This window comes from Hoplias malabaricus, chromosome 11, assembly GCF_029633855.1.
Source record: "Hoplias malabaricus isolate fHopMal1 chromosome 11, fHopMal1.hap1, whole genome shotgun sequence".
Classification (NCBI taxonomy): Eukaryota; Metazoa; Chordata; class Actinopteri; order Characiformes; family Erythrinidae; genus Hoplias; species Hoplias malabaricus.
This window is the reverse complement of record NC_089810.1, coordinates 18,080,423-18,100,995: the sequence shown is the minus strand read 5'-3', so window position 1 is coordinate 18,100,995 and position 20,573 is coordinate 18,080,423. Positions and strand designations below refer to the sequence as shown.

General features: G+C 38.9%; 1 protein-coding gene across 3 annotated transcripts in view; it reads left to right on the top strand.

Annotated features, from left to right (window-relative positions):
• The window catches only part of pclob (piccolo presynaptic cytomatrix protein b), a 60,023-nt gene that overhangs the window by 2,286 nt on the left and 37,164 nt on the right, over positions 1–20,573 (top strand). For all 3 annotated transcript variants that reach the window (XM_066685581.1, XM_066685582.1, XM_066685580.1), the window contains exons 3-6: positions 67–822; positions 959–2,113; positions 3,062–4,090; positions 13,526–20,231. In XM_066685581.1, the coding sequence (XP_066541678.1) occupies positions 67–822; positions 959–2,113; positions 3,062–4,090; positions 13,526–20,231 (9,646 nt within the window). The remainder of the gene's footprint in view (positions 1–66; positions 823–958; positions 2,114–3,061; positions 4,091–13,525; positions 20,232–20,573) is intronic.

The following is a 20,573-nucleotide window of genomic DNA, read 5'->3' as shown; positions in this document are numbered from 1 at the left end:
TCTGTAAATATACTGTATATATTCATTTCACAAGTAAATTCTGTTTTTTGTTTTGTGGCTCTACAGGTGAAAGAGTGGCTGTGTTTGAATTGCCAGATGAAACGAGCACCTGGGGCCCCTGAACATCCTCAACCTGAAGCTGATAAAATGCTTCCACCAGCCTCTCCACAGAAGAATGAGATTTCTTCTGCAATAGCAGAGAAAAAACATACTCAAACAGATACAACAAAACCCATTTCATCTCCCACACCAAAACCACTCTCTACTGCTGAATCTGCACTTCTACCAAAAGCTGAAACTTCAAAAGAGGAGTCAAGTTTTTTTGGTTTTGGTGGTGCTCATTCTCGCCCATCATCTCCTCAGCCTGCTTCTTCTGCAGTTTCTGGGAAGGTCCTAGGTTTTGGGTCTTCTATCTTTAGCACAGCATCAAATCTAATCTCTTCAGCTGTTCATGATGAGTCCTCTACAACACATCCAACTTCTCGTAAAGATTCTACAGCAGCTGTGAATAAAATACCAACTTCTCCTGCCTCTTGGAAAGGATCTGCAGAAACTGAAAAAATCCTGCACAGTGCTGAACCACAATCTTCAGGTGTAGAGGTGAAGGCTTCAGCTCCAAAGACAAAACAAGAGGAAAAACTAGGAGAAAAGGTAGCTGATAAATTTGCAGCACCTTCAGAAGCACAGCAAACAGCCTGTCCACTCTGTAAGCAGGAGCTTAATGTTGGCTCAAAGGAAGCGCCCAACTACAATACATGCACAGAGTGCAAGGATATGGTCTGTAACCTCTGTGGATTTAACCCCATTCCACATCAGACTGGGGTAAGACACTTGATAATTTTCTGCTAAATATTTTTTGACAATATTCCAATATCAGTATACTGAATAATACATGTTTATACCTTCAAATTAAGGAAGTTAATTTGACTGAGTAAATTACTATTGTTTTATATTACAGGTCTTTGAATGGCTTTGCCTAAACTGTCAAACACAGAGAGCATTAAAAACAATGGAATCTCCTATTACAAAGCCACAGGAAATATCAGACACTATTTCCACCACAGCCCAGTCACTGAGAACTGTTACAACCAAAACTGCAACTGATGCGACGGAAACCAATAAAAAGGAAGTACCTCAGGATCAGGCACCTTGTAAAGATTTATCTTCTGAAGCCCCTCTAGATGAATATAGATCTCCAGTTCCACCACCTGTACAAAAGGAGAACATTTTGAAGAGAGACATAACTAATGTAGAAGTGGCCATACCCAAGGTTGAAGAAACGCATGTTCTACCTTCTTCTAGTAGAGAAAGTGCTTTGGCAAAGAAGGTATCAGAAACAATGCCTGTAGTGGAGAATCAGAAGGTTGCAGGGCTTAGCACTGAGCAGGAAGAGCAACCTATAGGTGCTAGAGCAGACACTATCAAAGTCCTGGAAAAACATGAGAAAAATGAAGCCAAAACTACACTAGGAGAACCATCTAAACCCTCGGAGACAAGCACTGGGAAACTCATTGGTGGTTTGATGGAAGCACCATCAACACAATCTGTCTCTGCTGTCTCTGGGAAAGTTCTAGGTTTTGGGTCCTCCATCTTCAGCTCAGCATCTAACCTGATCACATCAGCCATACAGGATGAGTCTTCTACAACTCCACCAAGTTCACGTAAGGGTTCTGTAGTTTCCCAGGCATCAATGAAAACTCCCACACCACCAAGTTCTCGTAAAGGGTCTGCAGTTTCCCAGACATCTATCAAATCTCCCACACCACCTAGTTCTCCAAAATGTCCTGTAGTTTCTCAAACCTCTGTTGCTTCTCCAACTCCTCGTAAGGGTTCTTCAGCTTCCCAGACATCCCTAAGAATGCCATTTGGTGGAGATGCCAAATTACCTGGTTCACAGAAAGTGGATGAGAAAAAATCAGATGAGAAGCCAGAAGTCAAATTAGATGGATCTAATTTGCAGCCAGCTTCTAAACTGACCAGTTCCAGCTGTCCTATCTGCAAAATACAGCTAAACTTTGGTTCAGCAGACCCACCCAATTTCAACATTTGTACTGAATGCAAGAACAATGTTTGCAGTCAATGTGGATTTGATCCAATGCCTCATCAGTCGAAGGTGAGAAATAACATGGCTTCACCCTCCTGTTTTTTTTTTGTTTGTTTGTTTGTTTTTTAAGTATGTAAGTTTGAATCAAACCCCCTAAAAATAAATTAAGGGTAACATAAATACTTTTTCCCTTGTACTTTTACATTCAACATCACTTCATGCCATTGAATTTAAGTCAAGGGCACTTGAATTACACAAGTGCCTGAAAAAAACAATAGCGTTTATTTAACTGGTTTGAAAGTTGCTAATCTATTCAGCAATAACATGCACCTTGTAGCCAAGGGATGGAAACAGCAACATTGTTATTACCGACTTACCATTGCTATGGAAATAAAAAGTCTTCCCACTCATACTAATTCACTGAGCTTCTTGTGTATTGAATACCTGTCTGTGTGGGTTACATTTGAGACTTGTGTTTGGGGGCATGCTATCTCAGCATACAGTATGCAGCACACAATGTGAATCAGTAAAATGAAATAACCTTTATTTATCCAAGCCGAGTATAAACATTGTCCTAACTGAATGAATTGCAGGACATTGCTCATTGGACATGGCATCAAATACTATATGTTTTTCTAGTTCAGTGGGAGAGAACTATCCTTTCCTAAATATTTTACGATCATTCACTGGAAATGTTATTCATTGTTGACATGACCCAGTCTCAGTGATTGCCATGAATTGAATCTAGATCTTTTGTTTGCGTCATAATTTCTCATGACATTTGTATGGTTATGCTTTGAGACATGTTTTTGAGATGAGTGAGACTAGCAGGCACAGTGTGAACAAACAAAAATCCTGCTCTATATGGTCTGGCCATATATGTTTATATCACACACAAGATATTTTAATATATTTTTAGGTTAAAATTTAATGTCACTGCTTTTTTAGTTTTGTTAATAAACTGCAACTTTTTAATAAACTTTTTGATCCCTAATTGTTGTTCTAAATTCATTGCAGGTTAAGGAATGGCTTTGTCTGAATTGTCAAGTGCAGCGAACTATAGGAGCAATAGAGCCAGCTGTAACTCCCCAGTTAAAACCAGCACCTTCTGTAAAGAAGAGCCCTGCACCACCTTCTGTGCAAACATCAGTTGAAACCAAACCCTGCGATCCAGCCACTGTTGGTGATAAGAATGTCCCAGTCCTCAACAAAACAACTCAACAAAATCCAAGTACAGATGTAAAGCAGAAACCAAGTAAAGAGCCCCCTCAGCAAAAGGCCCCAGCACAGGAGATACCTGCAAAACCACAACCAGAGATTCCTAAAGGTACTTCCTCACCAATTAAGTCAGCTTTACCATTGAAGACTGAAGCTCCAAAACAGGAATCAGGCTTCTTTGGATTTGGTTTTGGTAAATCTCATCCTTCTCCTGCTAAGATGCCAGATTCAAAAGCTGGGACATTTTTTGGCTTTGGTGGATTGACTGAGACTGCAAGATCACGGTCTCCTTCACCACAGTCTGTGGCTAATGTCTCTGGCAAAGTTTTGGGATTTGGATCTTCCATCTTTAGCTCTGCATCTAATCTTATTTCATCAGCTGTTCAGGATGAGTCTGCTTTGTCTCCACAAACTTCTCGAAAAGGGTCTACTGTGTCTCAGGCCTCTGGTGAGATTTCTACACCACCTAGCTGTCGCAAAGAGTCTGCAGCCTCTCAATCCTCCATTAAGATAATGCCAGGAGAGCCCGAAGTTCATGCATCCAAGGAACTTGATGAGAAAAAAACAGAAGAAAAGAAAACAGAAGAACCTCTTCTGGGTTCTACCAAGGCTCTTCCAATTACTACAAGGCAGGAAGCTAAGAGAGAGCCTGATAAAAGGACAACAACACCTAAGACTTCTGTCAAAGCCACCCCAACCACCTGCCCACTCTGTAAAATGGAACTTAACATGGGCTCAAAGGACCTTCCCAACTTCAATACTTGCACAGAGTGCAAGGATGTGGTGTGTAACCTCTGTGGATTTAACCCCATGCCTCACCTTGCAGAGGTAAGTGCTTTGTCTGCTATTCCTGCATTATTTTGAGTGGTTTCCTACTTTTTTTAAAGGAAGTATTTTCTTAGTGTTTAATAATCAGATTCCTGATGCCTGTGCAGTAGGTGAGATATATAGACGAGGAGTTTTAAACACTTTGCCCTCCACAGTTGAGAAAGGTCAGATTAGATAAAACAGATCATAGCTCTCTCATACAAACCTTAAATCAGTACCTGTGCAGTATCACCACTAGAATTCTGGTGAAATATCACCATTTTTTCAGATGCAAACAAACAAACAATAATTCTGAATAATTTTAGAATATTTTACCAGTAACTGTTTTATCTAAAATCATATTTTAATCTAGTATGTTAGATACAGTCCAATTGTTACAAGATCTCATTGCAGTCTTGGCACTGCTGGTGAAGGGGCAAGTATTTCCAAATTTGTGCCTCTGTCTTATAAATACTTTTCATGATTTTCTCATTGCATTGGATGGACATCCATTGTTTTATTTCACCTATAATTTTCAGTTGTTGTAGTCTACATTGGTGGTCTTTTTGAGCTGGGAAATGTGAGTGTAAGCAGACTTGAAATACTACAGGGTCTATGGTCGCTTTGTATGCCATAATGACTGAAAGCTGAAATTTTGACTTACTCAGGTTCAGAGTGCTGTTACACATTGTACTGTTGAGTTTCTCCCTTGTGTGTCTCACAACCTTCATTATGTCTGCTCATACTCCAGATGGCCCTCACCATACCATTGTGGCTTTACATAGGACATTGCAAAGGCTTATGGTGGGGGCAGGGGGCCAGTAAAACATTAGACGTCAGCAGAGATGACAGAGTGTTTGACATTCTTTCAGGTGCACCCAATAACTGCCAGTGTCATGATTGCCAAATGTAGTGAGTTTAAAAGATCCAAATTGAGACAATAAATTGATGTTTGTTTCCTGAGAAAATCTAGACTCAATTTGGATGTCTAGAAATAAGCATTTCCTATTAGGATTTTAATAAATGTCTTAGTCACTTAATAAATGTCACTTTCTTGAAATGGAAACAAAATTTTATTTGCCAAGCAGTCCAGACCTTCAGCAGACAAATGGTGCCAAATTACTAAGCCTTTTTTCCACATTTAGATGCAAATCTATAAAACCTGCACATGATATTATAGAGAGTTCTGGAGCCATGAGCATTGGCTCATTGGCTCACACAAAAATGCAGTTCTTTTCCTCCAGCATTTGCATTTGACTGAGAGCAGCACCAACTGTGGGAGTATAACACAAAATGTGGGTAGGGATATTGCACATGCAGAAGATACACACAGTATTTCACTTGATTTAATAAAGTTTAAGCCGCTCATTCGGGAGGATTTTTGAAAGTAAGACTCTTACATTCACATATTCGAAGATTCTGTTATTTCACTATGCATTTTAATCGCTGTGACTCAGCTACCTACAGGTTGCATGGTAAGTTCTAGGCATAGTAAATCATAAATATCTTGTGTTGCATCTGACTAGTATAAGATCTGTGCCATTGCTACTATTTATGAGATTTACTATTAATGAAAGCATTTTTACTAACGCTGAATGTGCTGAGTGCTAACTGTGCTGGTTTGGACTGATTGTGTCATTACATAACAGGCAGTGCATAGATGGCCACAGCCGCAGCACAGTGGAGAGAGAGAGAGACAGAGGGAGAGAGACTCTATTAAAGTGATTGAGGGTTGTGCAACAGCATTAATGTGATAGGATCTGCAGTGGCTCAGATGATGCTGGGAGGGAGGTACTGCATGATATGCCAGTAAGGGGAAGTGAGGTTGAGTAATCGGGCATCACTATTACTGTTTCTCTTTCTCTTTCTTGTGTGTGTGTGTGTGTGTGCAAGTATGAACTATTGGAGTAAAGCCCCAGCTCCATCTGCTTGCAGCTTTATCTGAATAAATATCTGAGCAAGTAATGGGTGAGAGGGTCCTATCCTTTTTAGGCTATGTCCGGAACATGGCTGCCATCTTGAAAGCTGCCATATTGGATCAAGGGCAAAATTTTCCAATTGGAAAGTGGTGTCACTACCAGATTTACACTGCTGCCCAATTTGGACTGCGCATGCGCAGAACATCGTGCTTATGTACACTCTGCTGATAGCTCGATATTTTGTGTTCTTTGAGCATAATTGCTTAGAGACTTGGCCCTTTTTGGATGAATGTCACGTGTGTTCCATGTTTTTTGTTTAAACAGAAGACTACCTCAACATGGATATCATCAGTTGTAAATACAAACAGTTTGCAGGTACTTCAGTTGTTTAAAACTATAAAGGACAGTGAGGAAAGGCTAACTCATGTTTATGTGTTCAAAGTTACTCACTCTTGAATATAAAGCTTACTTTTGGAAAACACAGTTTATATTATACATATGAACTAATGCAGGAACAAAGAGAAAAAAAAATGAAAATGATTAAAAACTGATCAGAAAGGTCACTTTCTGTGTAGACACAGAACATTTACGTGTAAACTCTTAATGCAGACACACTTTCAGAGTGCCTGAGCTTCCTATTGATTTTTGCTTCTTATTCCACCCACATCCATCTTCGTCTTCCCAGAGGGGAAAAACTGGGCTATATCTAGACCACTTTCCTTTCCCCTTTTATCTCTATGCACTTGACCAGAGTGTCTGAGCTGAACAACCTCTGAAAAAAGTCATGTTTCTGTGTAAAGGGACATTGGTACTTTAATATTCAATTCATTGTAGAAATATTATTTAGGTGAAGATGCTGTGCAGTTTTGTAATGTCCTGGCAATCAAAGGGGTTTGGAATCTTTTGGCATTTTTGATCCTTTGTTTTCATTCAGCAAACACATGCTACACTTTTGATGTTGATGGGACAGTTTGGTAAAGCAGTGAACCTTTAAATAATGACATGCTCGTGCATATCACTGCCATGACAGCTGGAGGCATAACTTCAAAGGCCACTGTTTGCTGCTGAGATACAAATGTGATGTGCTGTGTTCACATTATCTAGCACACAGCTAGCCAAAAATAGCTGCTGATTTAGTCTACCCCAGCTAGCGTCTCAATACAGACTTGGAGGGAGCTATCAACACTCTCAAGGGGTTTGTGTGTATATTTGGAAGCTCCTTTGTAATTCAGCCAGTGCCTGGCAGTACATAGTTTTCTCATTACCAGATATAGACATTCTAAAATATATTTTTTAAATTTGTAATAAATATTTCTATACTTTTCAGGATTTCCATTATTTTTACTGTAGCATAGTTTTTGCATCTCAAATATATTCAGTACTGCACAAAATCACTCTTAACTTTGTATTTATTAGTAAAATTTGTCATTATGTACAAATATATATATTTAATTTACAAATAAATCCCTAGGAGAAAAATATTTTAAATAATCTTCTGACAAATGTGTTTTCTAATGTTTCTCTATAATGCTAAAAAATTAATGTCACAAATTCTGGATTGACGGAAAAAAATTAACACAATGTTATAATATAGTAAAAATATTTATATTATAATGTAACTATATTAATATGTATTAAAGTATATTTGTATTTATAACAATATATCTACACCTTACAACTTCATAATGCACACAGTGCACTTTGTGTGTCTTAGTTTCTCAGATAAAATAAATTCACACCAAAACACTCACACATTAATATTATTATTATTATTATTATTATTATTATTATTATATACACACACACACATTCAGTAACAGCATGTCTGTGTGCGCGCGCATCTAACTTAAAGGCTTTTTTTTCAGTGTAGCTCTGCAATGCACAGAATAGATATTTTTAGAAAGACTTGATGTCTGTGTGACATTGCAAGTAGCTACTTAGTCTAGTTATGCCACAGTGTTCTATTGCATTCTTTTGTGTGTTTGCTCCTGTGTGTATGTGTGTTTTGTTACTTTATTGTATTTAGTGCTGTAATGTGATCATCACAGTGTACTTCGCTGTTGTAATGAGAAGAGTGTGTGCTTACTCATGAATAATGAGTGTGTTTGATAGAGATACTGAGAGCTGGTAATGCAGGTTAATATGGGCCATTAACTTAATCTTAATCCCAAACTCTTTAAAAATGCTTTAATGATATTTGCTTAAGTTTTTTTTTATGCTATGTTTTAAAAGACCAAATCCACACAGTTGTAAATAAAAACCGGTTCTTAATGATATGCCTGGTTAAATTAAAGTTAAAAAAATATTATTCCCAAAAAGAGTTATTTTGTACTACTTTGGCATATGTTTTGGATGGATATGAAGCTATGAGTGTAACTCTTGTTCACAGAAATATAAACAAGCTAAACAAGCACCCAGACTAATTAAATTGTGGGATTTTTCCCTGAGGTTTCAGAGAACTCGCTGTACAAATAAATCCTAATCTTTAACCTGCAGTTACTGCAGTTGTCACAGTTTGGTCTTAATGACATTTGTTGCTCATTTCTCTGCATCTACAATTGCCTTCATTTACAGAGATCTGTATGAATTGCAGATACATTTCACACACTGGAATACAAACCACAACTGTTGCAGAGGAGATAAGGAGCAATTCCCTTAAAGGAGACAGTGGGTGTATAAATAGTCTCATGCAAGTCTGAAGAAATTGTGGTGAGAGAGTGAAGTGAGTGGGTGTGTGAGAGAGAGAGACAGAGCTGTGATACATATGTCCCTTTCCTTTCCCACTCATACAAGCAGTAAGACCTTTGTAAACATAAATCTCTGGAATGTTTTGTCCATATCTGAGATTCTTCTTGGGGGTTAACTTATGAACTTAGTGTGGTTTTTCATTTTCTCATAAACAGACTGTGTGTGTGTGTGTGTGTGTGTTTGTTTTACAAGACTATGGATTATAGTTCTTCTTTTTTTCAGTATCATGATCCCCACAATACCAAAACAGAGCATATATTATATGGATAGTGGATGAAGGCAACTCTATTAGACACACCAAAATAATTGGTCCACATTTTATATATAAAGTCAGAGACAGTAGATGATCTGTTGCTGCACAGTTTGCATTGGTCATCCTCTGTTCCTTTATCAGTGAACACAGGACTCTGCTCACAGGACACTGGTGGCTAGATATTTTTGGTTAGGACACTGTGCTCAGTTGAGCAGTCACCCTGAGGGCTTTAAAAACTTTAGCAGCACTGCTATGTCTAATCCATTTGTACATTCACAATACACGCTAACATGCTGCAGTGTGGAGAATCCACACTGATCCACCCAAATCATATCTGCTATGTGGTGGTCCTAACCATTGAAGAACAGGATGAAAGAGGGCACACAATGTATGCAGAGCAACAAATGGACTACAGTCTGTAATTGTAGAACTATAAAGTGCTCCTATATGATCAGAGAAGTTGCAAGAATAGACAATGAGTGTAGAAACCAGGGGTTGGTCATAATGTTATGGCTGGTCAGTGTTTGTGTTCAGTACAGTAAAAGGTCTTTCTGAACAAACTGCAGATGATTTATTTTCTAGGAAAATTCACTATGAGTTCAATGTTTTAAACTCCAAACTGGAATAGTAACATAATCAGTGCTAATTCAAAATCTTTAGTATGAATTTTAGTACATAGCATGCTGAATTTAAAGAGAATTGGACATTTCCTCTAGCATAAACTTGTTCTACAGCCACACTCCCAAGTTCCTCTCAAGTGTCATCACACAATACACTATACAATTATGAATTAGCTTGGAAAAATTTTGTCTAATTTGGTCTCTGTTGTTTGTTACAGTGAAGGAAATGAATTAGTCCAAGGAGCTGATAACTGCTTAATTCAAATTAGTAGGTCAAGACTCTGTATTATCATTTGGACCTGATGTATAAAGAGAATGCCACAGTGGGGGCTTTCGAAAGTGCGCTTGCCAACTACATCTGTTGCCAAAAGCAGCTGCCAGGAAATCAGTAAGGTGCCAGGCAGGGTTCTGCATGCCTGGAGACTGTGATATACAATACAATATAGGCATTTATGCCATATACCATGCAACTGATGTTCAGTGCAATTCTCCCCCAGTTCAGTTGCACAGCCTCACTGATGAAAGAGCTGAGATGCAATGTAGGCAGGTCTTTTATTCCATCTGGAAGGTGTTGTGAGATATCTAAGAACATTATGCAAAGGCAGAGTGCGGCAAAGTTAAATGTGCTTTAACGAGAGTTATGCTTCTTTGTGGTTGTCAAAGACAGATTGCTGTTGGTATGCATTCATATGCTCGCTCATTCCGTGGATGATTGCACTTTCAGCGCTAGCAGCGGTGGAGGCAGAAGAAGCAGTATTATTCTAATGAATCTGGGAAACATGAATTGCTGCAAGGAATACACAAATTTCTTAGCCAATGAGAAACTATTATTATTAATATTAAGGAGTCAAAATTTCTTGCAGTGTTCTTAAATTGATTAGGTTTAAATGCAATGGAAAGATATATATTAGACCTGGTTCTCTGGTTATGGCAGACCTTTCTATATTATGTTTCCTAGTAACTGGCAGTTAAAGGACTGCCTTGTCCAAAAAATTTTTGAGATCATTAGGATATCATTCGTCTTGTGATCTCATAAGTGTTTACAAACTGCCCTTATAAATTGTCTCCTGCTTGCTTCAAATAAGTATTTTTCATGAGTATGTGTAAACAGATCCCATGTTTCAAAAGGTCAGAGTGCTCATTCAGTCTCCTACTTTACATGGCATTTCTGTGATGCTCTAAAGAGGCTTATCACTGTTCAGTGCTAGTTTATATTTTATGGGAGTTAATCATGAAGAATGTAGGCTCCTGTGAGGCTGCTCCTCAGGCCTGTTTGTCCTTACGGCTTGTCCACTAATAGAAGAGGACAAGCATGGCATTCTGCCAGACACATGATTCAGAACCAGCTTCACTGACATGCTACTTATTTGGAACAGTGATGATGCTATCAAAACAGCAGACGGCTAGACGATGAACAGAGGCAACAACACCAAAATTATATTAGTATTAGTATGTTGGTATTCTCCCCATGTCCACATAGGTTTCCTCCAGGTGCTCCAGTTTCCCCCATGGTTGAAAAACACAAGTTGGTAGGTGGGATTGGTGACTCAAAATCAGTGTGAGTGTATGAGTGAATGTGTGAGTGTGTGTCACCTGGCAAAGGACTGGTGCTGCCTCCAGGAGGTGTTCCTGCCTTGTGACCAGACCCACGGTGACCCTGAATTGGATAAGTGGTTACAGACAATGATGAATGAATTAATGGTATATTGGTCTCTTTGCGTGTGTGTGTGTGTGTGTGATTGTTATATCAGTATGGTATAGTATCATTATGGTAATACCTTGATTAAAATATCACAAGGCAATGACACAGCACCCGTTCCCTTAAATGAGAATGAGTCCCAGCTCAGTTTAGTATGATGTGCCAAAGAGTGAGGAGAGTGTTTTTTTTGTTTTATTGCTTTGGAAATATGAGACTGAAAAGGAACATGTGTACAAAATTAATTTAGAGCTATCACTAAAACTTAAATTGGTTCATTAGAATTATACATCACAATGAGAATTATTTAAAGATTATTACATTTAGTATTAACAAACAATGTAGAAAAAAAAACGTTTTGAGGTAGCTCTTAAAAGCATTAAATACCAAGGGTACCATTTTTCAATTAACAACATTTTGAATTATTTGGTTTACTTTTTAGCAGTTAAACAAAATTTGTTCTTTAGCTAAACAACAAACAGCAAGTTGGCTGGTAATAAGCCCCACACAGGATTTGCCTTGAGCATAGCTTGGTTTGTGGGGCTGCAAGTGGATGGTTCTTTGACTTTTATGAATGTAATCATCAACTCCTAATGCAATTTAAATATGTCTTTTAGATACTATACTTTTATTCATACGGAGAAATTATCTTTCAACTGTAATCAGATTATAGTTTATCATCTAGTGTTGATTTCTGCTTCTAATCTAGTAATAAATCATTACGTATTAATTAAATGAGTTCAAAGTGTAAAGTGCCAAGGATATAGCTTTCTCCTGAATATGGGAATTGAACCTGATTGTTACTGAGACGCTCAGCTATGACCCAGTCAGACCTTAATTGTGTTGTCTGGAATTTCACTGTAATTTAGACATGTGCAAAGAAGAGTCTTTGCTAATCTTTGTTTATGCAACGACTTGCCTGGTCACAGTAATTTTAGAATGTTCAAAAAGTGAGTGCTTTTTTTCTTTTTTTCCCTTTTTTTGTGTGTAGAAAATAAAATAATATTTATTGTAATTTTCTTTACTGTTTTATTGTTGTTTGTTCTGGTTAGAATATTATTTTAATCATCTCTTTTTTTTTTTTTGACATAACCCCTTATTCATGAAATTTGAGTACAATAAGATTTGGGCTCAAAATAGGCATGTGCCAATATCATAGACCATTTTTAGATTCATGTTTATATTATATTCTTCATTGGAGTGTCTGTGTTCTCAAATCAGTGCATTTAAGTATATAAAGCTTGATTTACATATGAAAATTATCTATAATTGCAATATAAAAACAATATATAATAGATAATATAAGTAATATTAATTTATGCACATAGCATTTCAGTACAAAATTAGATGTAGATATTCCTGTATAAAGACATTACAGTGTACTTTTATTTTTTATTTTTTTACACTGATACCACCCAAAAAACAAACACAGCTAGTGTAGTAAAACCACGTAATACACTGCAATATATTGGTTGATTATTTTACTTTAGGAAAAACAGTGTTTCAGTTTGTCCAGACTTATCATTATCACTTATCACACACTAAAGTTTAGTCAGCAGCGAGAGAAGTGCACTTAATGCTAGACATCAAAGTCCAGCTATGAGTATATTCATTGGCTCATGTGCATTACAAGTCCATCGTTTTATTGGCTCACTATGGAAACATCTGCATGAGTTAGTAGGCTGGAACTTGATTGCATGCACTGAATTCAGCTCTGCTTTTTGTTTCTATCTCATTTCTCACATCAGATTAACTGTTTGCACGTCGTTAAGCCTGTTCAAATCTGTGCTCATTTTTATACTACTTATATATTCTGATGAAGATAGTGCCACTTTTTTCCAAAATGCTCTTGGCTGAGAAGTTCATGCTTAGAGAGTCATAGACAGCAATTTACTTTCTTAAATTTTAATTTATTTTATTGGCCAAATTCATTTTCATACTTGATAAATCAGCACAGCAGTTGTGTAGATTTTTTAAAATGTATTTATTTTATTGATCATGGTAACTTGACTGAATGAAAGCATAAGGGCAATTTAGGTGCAGGCTATGGTGTTTGGATTTTAAATATTTAAAGTACAGTTTCCAGAATCATGGCATTTTTACATAATGCCTTTAAGGCAATACAAAACAAGATGTTTTCATTCACCTAAGTGTATATTACCATATTATGTTATTATATTATGTAAAGAATTGTGTATTTTGTGGTGCTTTTTGTGACAGGCTGAGTGGCTATGTTTGAACTGCCAAACTCAGAGAGCCTTGGCCGGGAAGATGGAAGACATTGGACAAATCTCTACATTGTCATCTGTGAAGAAAGCCATAACTAGCCCAACTATACCTACAGCTGTTCCTGAAAACCAAGGATTGCCAGCAACTTTACCTCCACTTGCTGCTGACTATTCCGTTGCTGCTCCCACTTCATACCAGCTTACAGATGTTCAACTGAAAGAGTCTGTGGACAAGACCCCTGACCTGAAAATTGAAAGTCAGCTGCCAGTAGATAAACAAGAGGAAGCAGTATCAGACATAAATAAGCCTATCCAAAATGATGAGGCCGTGGTTCAGGTTGGAAGTAGTCCTACTACACCATGTGAGCTTGACAGCACAGTATTATCAGTGTTGGAGCATGAGGCTAGAACATTGAAAGTCAACCAACAAGGACAGTACATATTACCTGTTTCTCCTGAGTCATACAGTTCAGCTGAGGAAGAGCTTAAAGAAATCCACAAAGCTAGTGAATCTTCGCTAAAGAAAACTGCTTCAGAATTAGTGTATATCAAGGACCCTATTACTATTAAGCAGCATGCTACCTCTGTAGAGAACAGCAGTGAGAGTGAACCATCACCTCAGCTCCAAAGGGGAAGGAAACGGATTGCTACATCTTCTAGCAGTGAGGAGTTTAAAACAGACAGCCCAGATTCTGGAGATGAGGAGTTCATACGGAGACAGCTAATGCAAATGAGTACAGATGAGAATTTATCTCCAAAATATGAGGACCCCTTTATCAGGATGCAGATTAGAGAAAATGAGCATCAGATGCATCATGAGGCCAGAGAGTCAGAAATGAAAAACACTGAAAGTAAACCCCAACGAATCCTAAAGAAGCTAAGTGTGGATCTTGGGAAGAGTACAGACAATAGCTTGATAACACAGGAGCAAGATATTCAAAGCATACCGATGTTAGTAACAACAGAGGAAACTGTAACAATAGTGGTCTTGGATGACACTGAAAAAGAAGAAACAACAGATTTTAACAGCACTGTATCCATCAGTGCCCAACAGAAAGAATCCATCAGACAAATTACTGAAGAGGAAAGTTTGATTGAGGACTCTGAGGACAGGTCAAAAGGTGATGGGTCTTCTAGCATGCAAGCATCTAGCATCACACCAGGAACTGCATCACCTACATCTGTGTCCTCATTTGATGAAGAAAGTGATAGCAGCCCAAGCCACAAGAAGGCATGTGTAGAGGATCAACAGCAAATGAAAGTCAAACCTAGGCAAGGACAAGCCCTTCCAACTATAGAGGACTCCTCTGATGGGGAGGAGATGCTAGAGAAAAGTTCTAAGATTCTGGAAAAAGAAAAGGAGACTGATTTACTTGCACTGAAAAGTCTAGACAATCCACCAACTAATGTCTGTACAATGGGAGATGTATTTCGAAGTGAAGATGAATGGCAAGCTTTAGACCTGAAAGCACATGAGTTATCCTCTTACCCTAACATCTTGCCAAGTTTCGAGTCTAAGCCAGAAAATGCCTATACCCACCTGCTTCCAGAAGAGAAATCTTTAAAAAGTGCAGAAGAAGCATATGAAGAAATGATGGGAAAAGCCCAAGCATTTAAATCCATGACAAAGAAAGTCACTCCACCTGAGATTGAGCCACTCTATGGAGGAATGCTGATAGAGGACTATGCTTATGAATCACTAGTGGAGGAACCAGCACAGACAACAGCAGCTGATCATACCTTTTCAGAGGATCATTTTCTAAGTAAGGTGGTTGTAGAAGAAGCAGTAAGAAAGCTTAGAACACCAGAAGAGGTCTATGAGGAGATGCAGAAAAAGAGAGCGCTCACAATCCAAGCACAGACAGTTAAACATGCACATGTAGATAGTGCAGCTTGGCTGATGGACACTTCTGCACCTGCTGTCATTGACACGTGTTATGTGACTATATCAGGAAATGATGAACACTCTATTTGTCAAGAAAATGAATCTCAGCTGAATGCAGAACCTGCAGATGAAGACTTGCTGAAAACACAAAAAGAGGTTCTGACACCTGGAACATCAAGTCCTACACAATCAAGTCCTTTGTCTCCAGTATCTCCTATATCGTCATCTGAACCTTCATATAATTCCCCTGAGGTTATATTGATACCTTCAAGTGGTGAAGAGGACAACACTAAGGATGAATATGCAGTTGAACCTACTGAATATGCTATGCAGCCTGACACTAATGAGTCACCTCCTCAAGACTTGTCAGTGACAAAAGCTCTCTATCCTATTCCTGACCTGAAAATCACTCAGTGTTCTTCAGGTGAAGAAGAAGCTGAGGAAGAAGAAAGCATTAAACATAGAACGGATATATCAGCTGACACCACCCAGAGTTTTGACAGTTCTACACAAGCTGCTGAAGCTGTAGAACCTTCAGCACTGACAGAGTCAGTAGAAATTGAACCAATATCTGTTGTTTGTGAAGTCCCTAAATCAAAACCTGTCATAGAAAATGTGTTCACTCATCCTGTTTTGGATTCAACACCATCTCCACTGACTTCATCTCCAGATTCACTTCAAGAGCAGACTCCAGAGCAAGAATTAATTTCAGAAGCCTGTGTTACAGAAATTCCAAGAGTATTTGTACCTGACTCTGCTCCAGTTATAATTACAATGCCAGATTTAGTCTCAGAGCCAGTTCCAAAATTACCATTGGTAAAAGCCCATCCTGTTCAAGAAAGGGAATCACCACCAGTCTCAACAGTAGCAACAGTTTCTACAACATCAGAATTTTCTAAACCAGAGGCTTCTAAACCACCTTTAGCTCCAAAACCAACTGCTGTTTGTGCTCCAGTAGACATTTCTGTTTCTCAACCACCTGTATTTTCAACATCTAAGCCAGCTGAAATATTTTCTACTAAACCACCATTGACTCAAAAAACAACCCCAGCTCCTATACCAGCCAAAGTATCTGTTTCTAAACCACCACTGTCTCCAAAACCAACCCCATCTACAAAACAAACACCAAAGCCATTGCCTACCTCAGAAGCCATTGTTGTTAAAATAGAAGATAAAGTGGCACCACCTGTGATGGATTCAGTTTTGCAGTCAGTAATTTCAAGACCTGAACTGGAGACTTGTCCTACCTCTGCTCAATATACTGAAGACTATTCTACACTTCCATCTATGTCTGCATTATCTATAGAGTCGTTGCCTGTGCAAGCTCATAGTTCTTTATCCAAACAAGTCATTGTGGAAGCTGTAGGGTCTGCAGATCCAGCTTGCTCAAGTGTATTACCTTCCATGTCTGCATCACAGGACACAATTCCAGGCGGAACTGCTCCTGTTGTGCAAATGCCTGATGTTGTGTCTCCTGCATCGGAATATCCACTTCAAGTACCATCTTTACAGTCAACTTCAACTCTTGGGTCCAGAACAGGAGACGATTCATTTCAATCCATTGTTCAAGTTCCAGTAGTTGCTCCAGTTATTGTCCAAATGCCAGACCTAGTTACTTCACCATCCCAATCTCCAGTTAATTCTGGAATACTAGTAGTCTCAGCAGAGCAAACATTCAAAAACGTTCAAAGCGCATTTGGCCCATCTCAGGTTTTGATTCCTTCCTCATGCACAACCTCTGTTTATGCACCTTTATCAGAACCAACAGAACTAACAGCATATCATGAGCCAGCAGTATCACTACCATCTTTTGCATCTACAATTTCTTCAACAATTTTGACCCCAGACACAGCTTCTCTTCAAATATTATGTGATAGCCAAAATGCAGAACGTTCACATGTAGCAACCACAAACTTTCATGCACCTCCTGTTGCTGTACCAACCACAACCCTTGCACAGCACTCTGCCACAGATGAAGGCCCTCTAACCAAAACTACAACTGCTGAATTTGGAGATGTACCTTCTCAACCTCTTCAATCCGTGGTACTGGACATACAGTCAAGGACAGAGATTATTAAGCCTAAAACAGATGCTTCAGTAACAACATCACAGTCTCATATTGTGAAACCAGCTGTGCAAACAAAAAGTCTGGCTACAGAATTAAATTCTGTGTCAACCAAATCTGAACCTCAAGAAACACATGTTTCTCGCGAAAGATCAGGAAGACCTGTCATTGAATTTCCACCACCACCTGCAGCTTCACCACCAGCCCTACATGAACCAACCATTTGCCAAAGCTCAGGCCCAGTTCTATCATGTGTTATGACTACTCTTCCTGAGTCCCTTACAGATATGACCAGCACTGTTCAAAGTGAAGTAGTAAAGCAAAATGTGACCACAGTACATAAACCACCACCCCCAGTTCCTCCAAAACCAGTGTCTATACCAGCTGGTCTAGTTTTTAGCCACAGATCAAGAGAGATTGTAAAGCCACCAGTTGTTCCTGAACCCACATTTGCCCATGTAGGCCGTGCTGCAACATTACCAAGAACAAGAGAACCCCCCAGTGCCCTTTCACTCAGTTTGACTGCCCCTGTTGATAGCAAATACAGTATTTCATCACCAAAATCTCCCTTATCCCCTCGATTTGCTAAAACTCTTGAGACTTATGTGGTCATAACATTGCCATCTGAACCAGGATCACCGGTTGAAGGTATTACAACTCAAGCTCCAGTCCGAAGGTCATCTCTCCCAACTCAGGTTCCTGCTGTTGCTCCAAGAGTCTTTTCTCCACCTACTGTATCTGCACCATTAACTTTGGCTCAAGCACCAGTTGTAGATGCACCACAAAAAGTAATATCAGCCCCGCTCATGGCATCATCAGCTGTAGTACTTCCAGTACTAACTGTGGATGTGTCATCAGTACCTCCAACTGACACAGCAATAAATAATTCTTCTACAGTGACTTCTTTATCAATTGTAGAAGTGCCACACAAAACTGCCCTGGTTGCTTCTTTATCAACTATGGTTTCATTACCAAATGCAGCTGCACCAGCACTGACTTCTGAACCCCAGCCAGTGACTGAGGGGCCAAAAATCATACAGAAAGCGACAGTTAATTCTACATCACCTACAACAAAAATGGTATATACTGCACCAACAGTAGTTTCAGCACCAGCTATGACACATTCATTATATGCAGCTTCAACAGTGTATGATGCACCTTCTATAGTTTCTGAAAGTGATGTACCAGAATCAATGTTGACAAAAGAAGCAACCAAAATGTCAACACCACTGACCTTTACACAACATATTACCTCAACACCTGCAATAGAACCAACAGTTGTGAGGCAAGAGCTTGAGAAACAACCCTTGAAAACAGCTTGTCCTGCGCCTATAATGATTACTCAGCTCCCATTATCCACAGCTAATCAGGATATACAAGAGATGGAGATGGAGGAAGTACTAATTGTGTCTGCTTCAGAAGAGGCTTTATCTGCAGTGGGTCCATCATCAGTTGCAGCAACTCAGATCCAACAGTTTCAAACATTTTTTGAGCCACAGCAAGAAGCACCAGTGTTGCCAACTGCACCAGTGACATTTACCCAGTTCACAAAGTCAATAGAGAGTCAAGAAATAAGAGGACCTGATAAAGTTGTATCAAGTATGAGCCAAGTATACTCTGCAATTTCAACAACAGAACAGCATCCTGATACAGCACCCAATCTCGTTACTCAAGTTGTGACAACTGAAGTTCAGAGGACTACTACTGTGTCAGTTGTCCAAGAAAGAATTCCTCTAGAATCTATGTCAGATACTGCCAGTGTTGGAGTCATAGTCCAGCCAGATATGGCAAAAACACAAACAAAGCCTTTACAAAATGGAAAAATGAAATATCCTAGTGATGTTATAGACCTCACAACTTTAAAGGTTAATGTTACTATGACTGACCAGGGAATGGATCTAACAGCCCCTGAATCAAGTCGACAGTCCTTCTCAACTGATCCAAGTGGACGACAAACAACTGCAGTGCAACCAGAAATTGTTAACCTAAGTGCTGAGATTACTCCTGCTACAACACTCTCTGTTGTGACTGATAGTATCACTATTGTGACCTGCACTGCTAAAATTGCATACAATAATAACACAGCTGATACGCCCCTCAACTTAGGAATTACTACTTCAATGCCTTTGCCGCTTACAGCATACAAGCCATTTGAGCCACTAGCGCAAATCATATACAAACCTGTAAATTCACAACCCAAACCTGCTACCAGTACAGAGATCCCAATTAATCTGTCTTGTGTGGCTGCAAACACTGCTTCCACCTTACCAGTCACAGTGGCCCCAATAACCTGTACAAATAATAAAGCTGGTTTACCTGTTCATATTGAGCCACCTGCTGCTGAAGCAATAGATCTCACTACTTCAAAAACAATGAAAGCCATGGTTGCTCTGTCTTCTTCATCTGGAGTAATTATGACTGTTGTTGAGGAGGAGGATACACCTGTAGATCTAACAGCAGGTAGACGAGCAGTATGCTGTGATGTCCTTTATAGGCTTCCATTCACTAGTAGCTGTAGAACACAGCCTCCAGTGTCCACACAACAAGATACACAGTTTGGCTTCAAAGATGATCATGATAAGTATGACAATGCTACACCCCTTGATATTGAAGACCTCAGTAATATTAAGGTCTCTGTGTCTGATATGGAAACTAGCCTGTTCCCTTACAAAAACAAGAATGGGTTTGCCTACCAAAACGGGGCTTCAGATGGGGCCATTGATTTGACATCAGCAAAAATGTCAACAGGTCAGTATTTTTGTGAAGTGGTTTATTTTATTTTATATATTTATTTATTCATTTTTGTGGGTGTATTTCAGTTTATGTTTTGGTTTTTGTGGAGCTTTTATTTTTTGTTGCTGTTTATATTCATTCACTTGTCTTTTTTTTCTTTTTCTTTACACAGATGCATGCATGTGCCTTCGTGTTCTCCCTCAGTGTTTTGGCTTTGCATCATGCTAGTCTTGACAAGAATCACAAGATTTATGCATGCTGTCTGGTTTCCTTTTTGTAGTTCTTTCATCAGAATCTGCATGACCTCAGTATACAGTGCATGCAGGACCAGCTGATATATTTGACTAAAGTGTACAT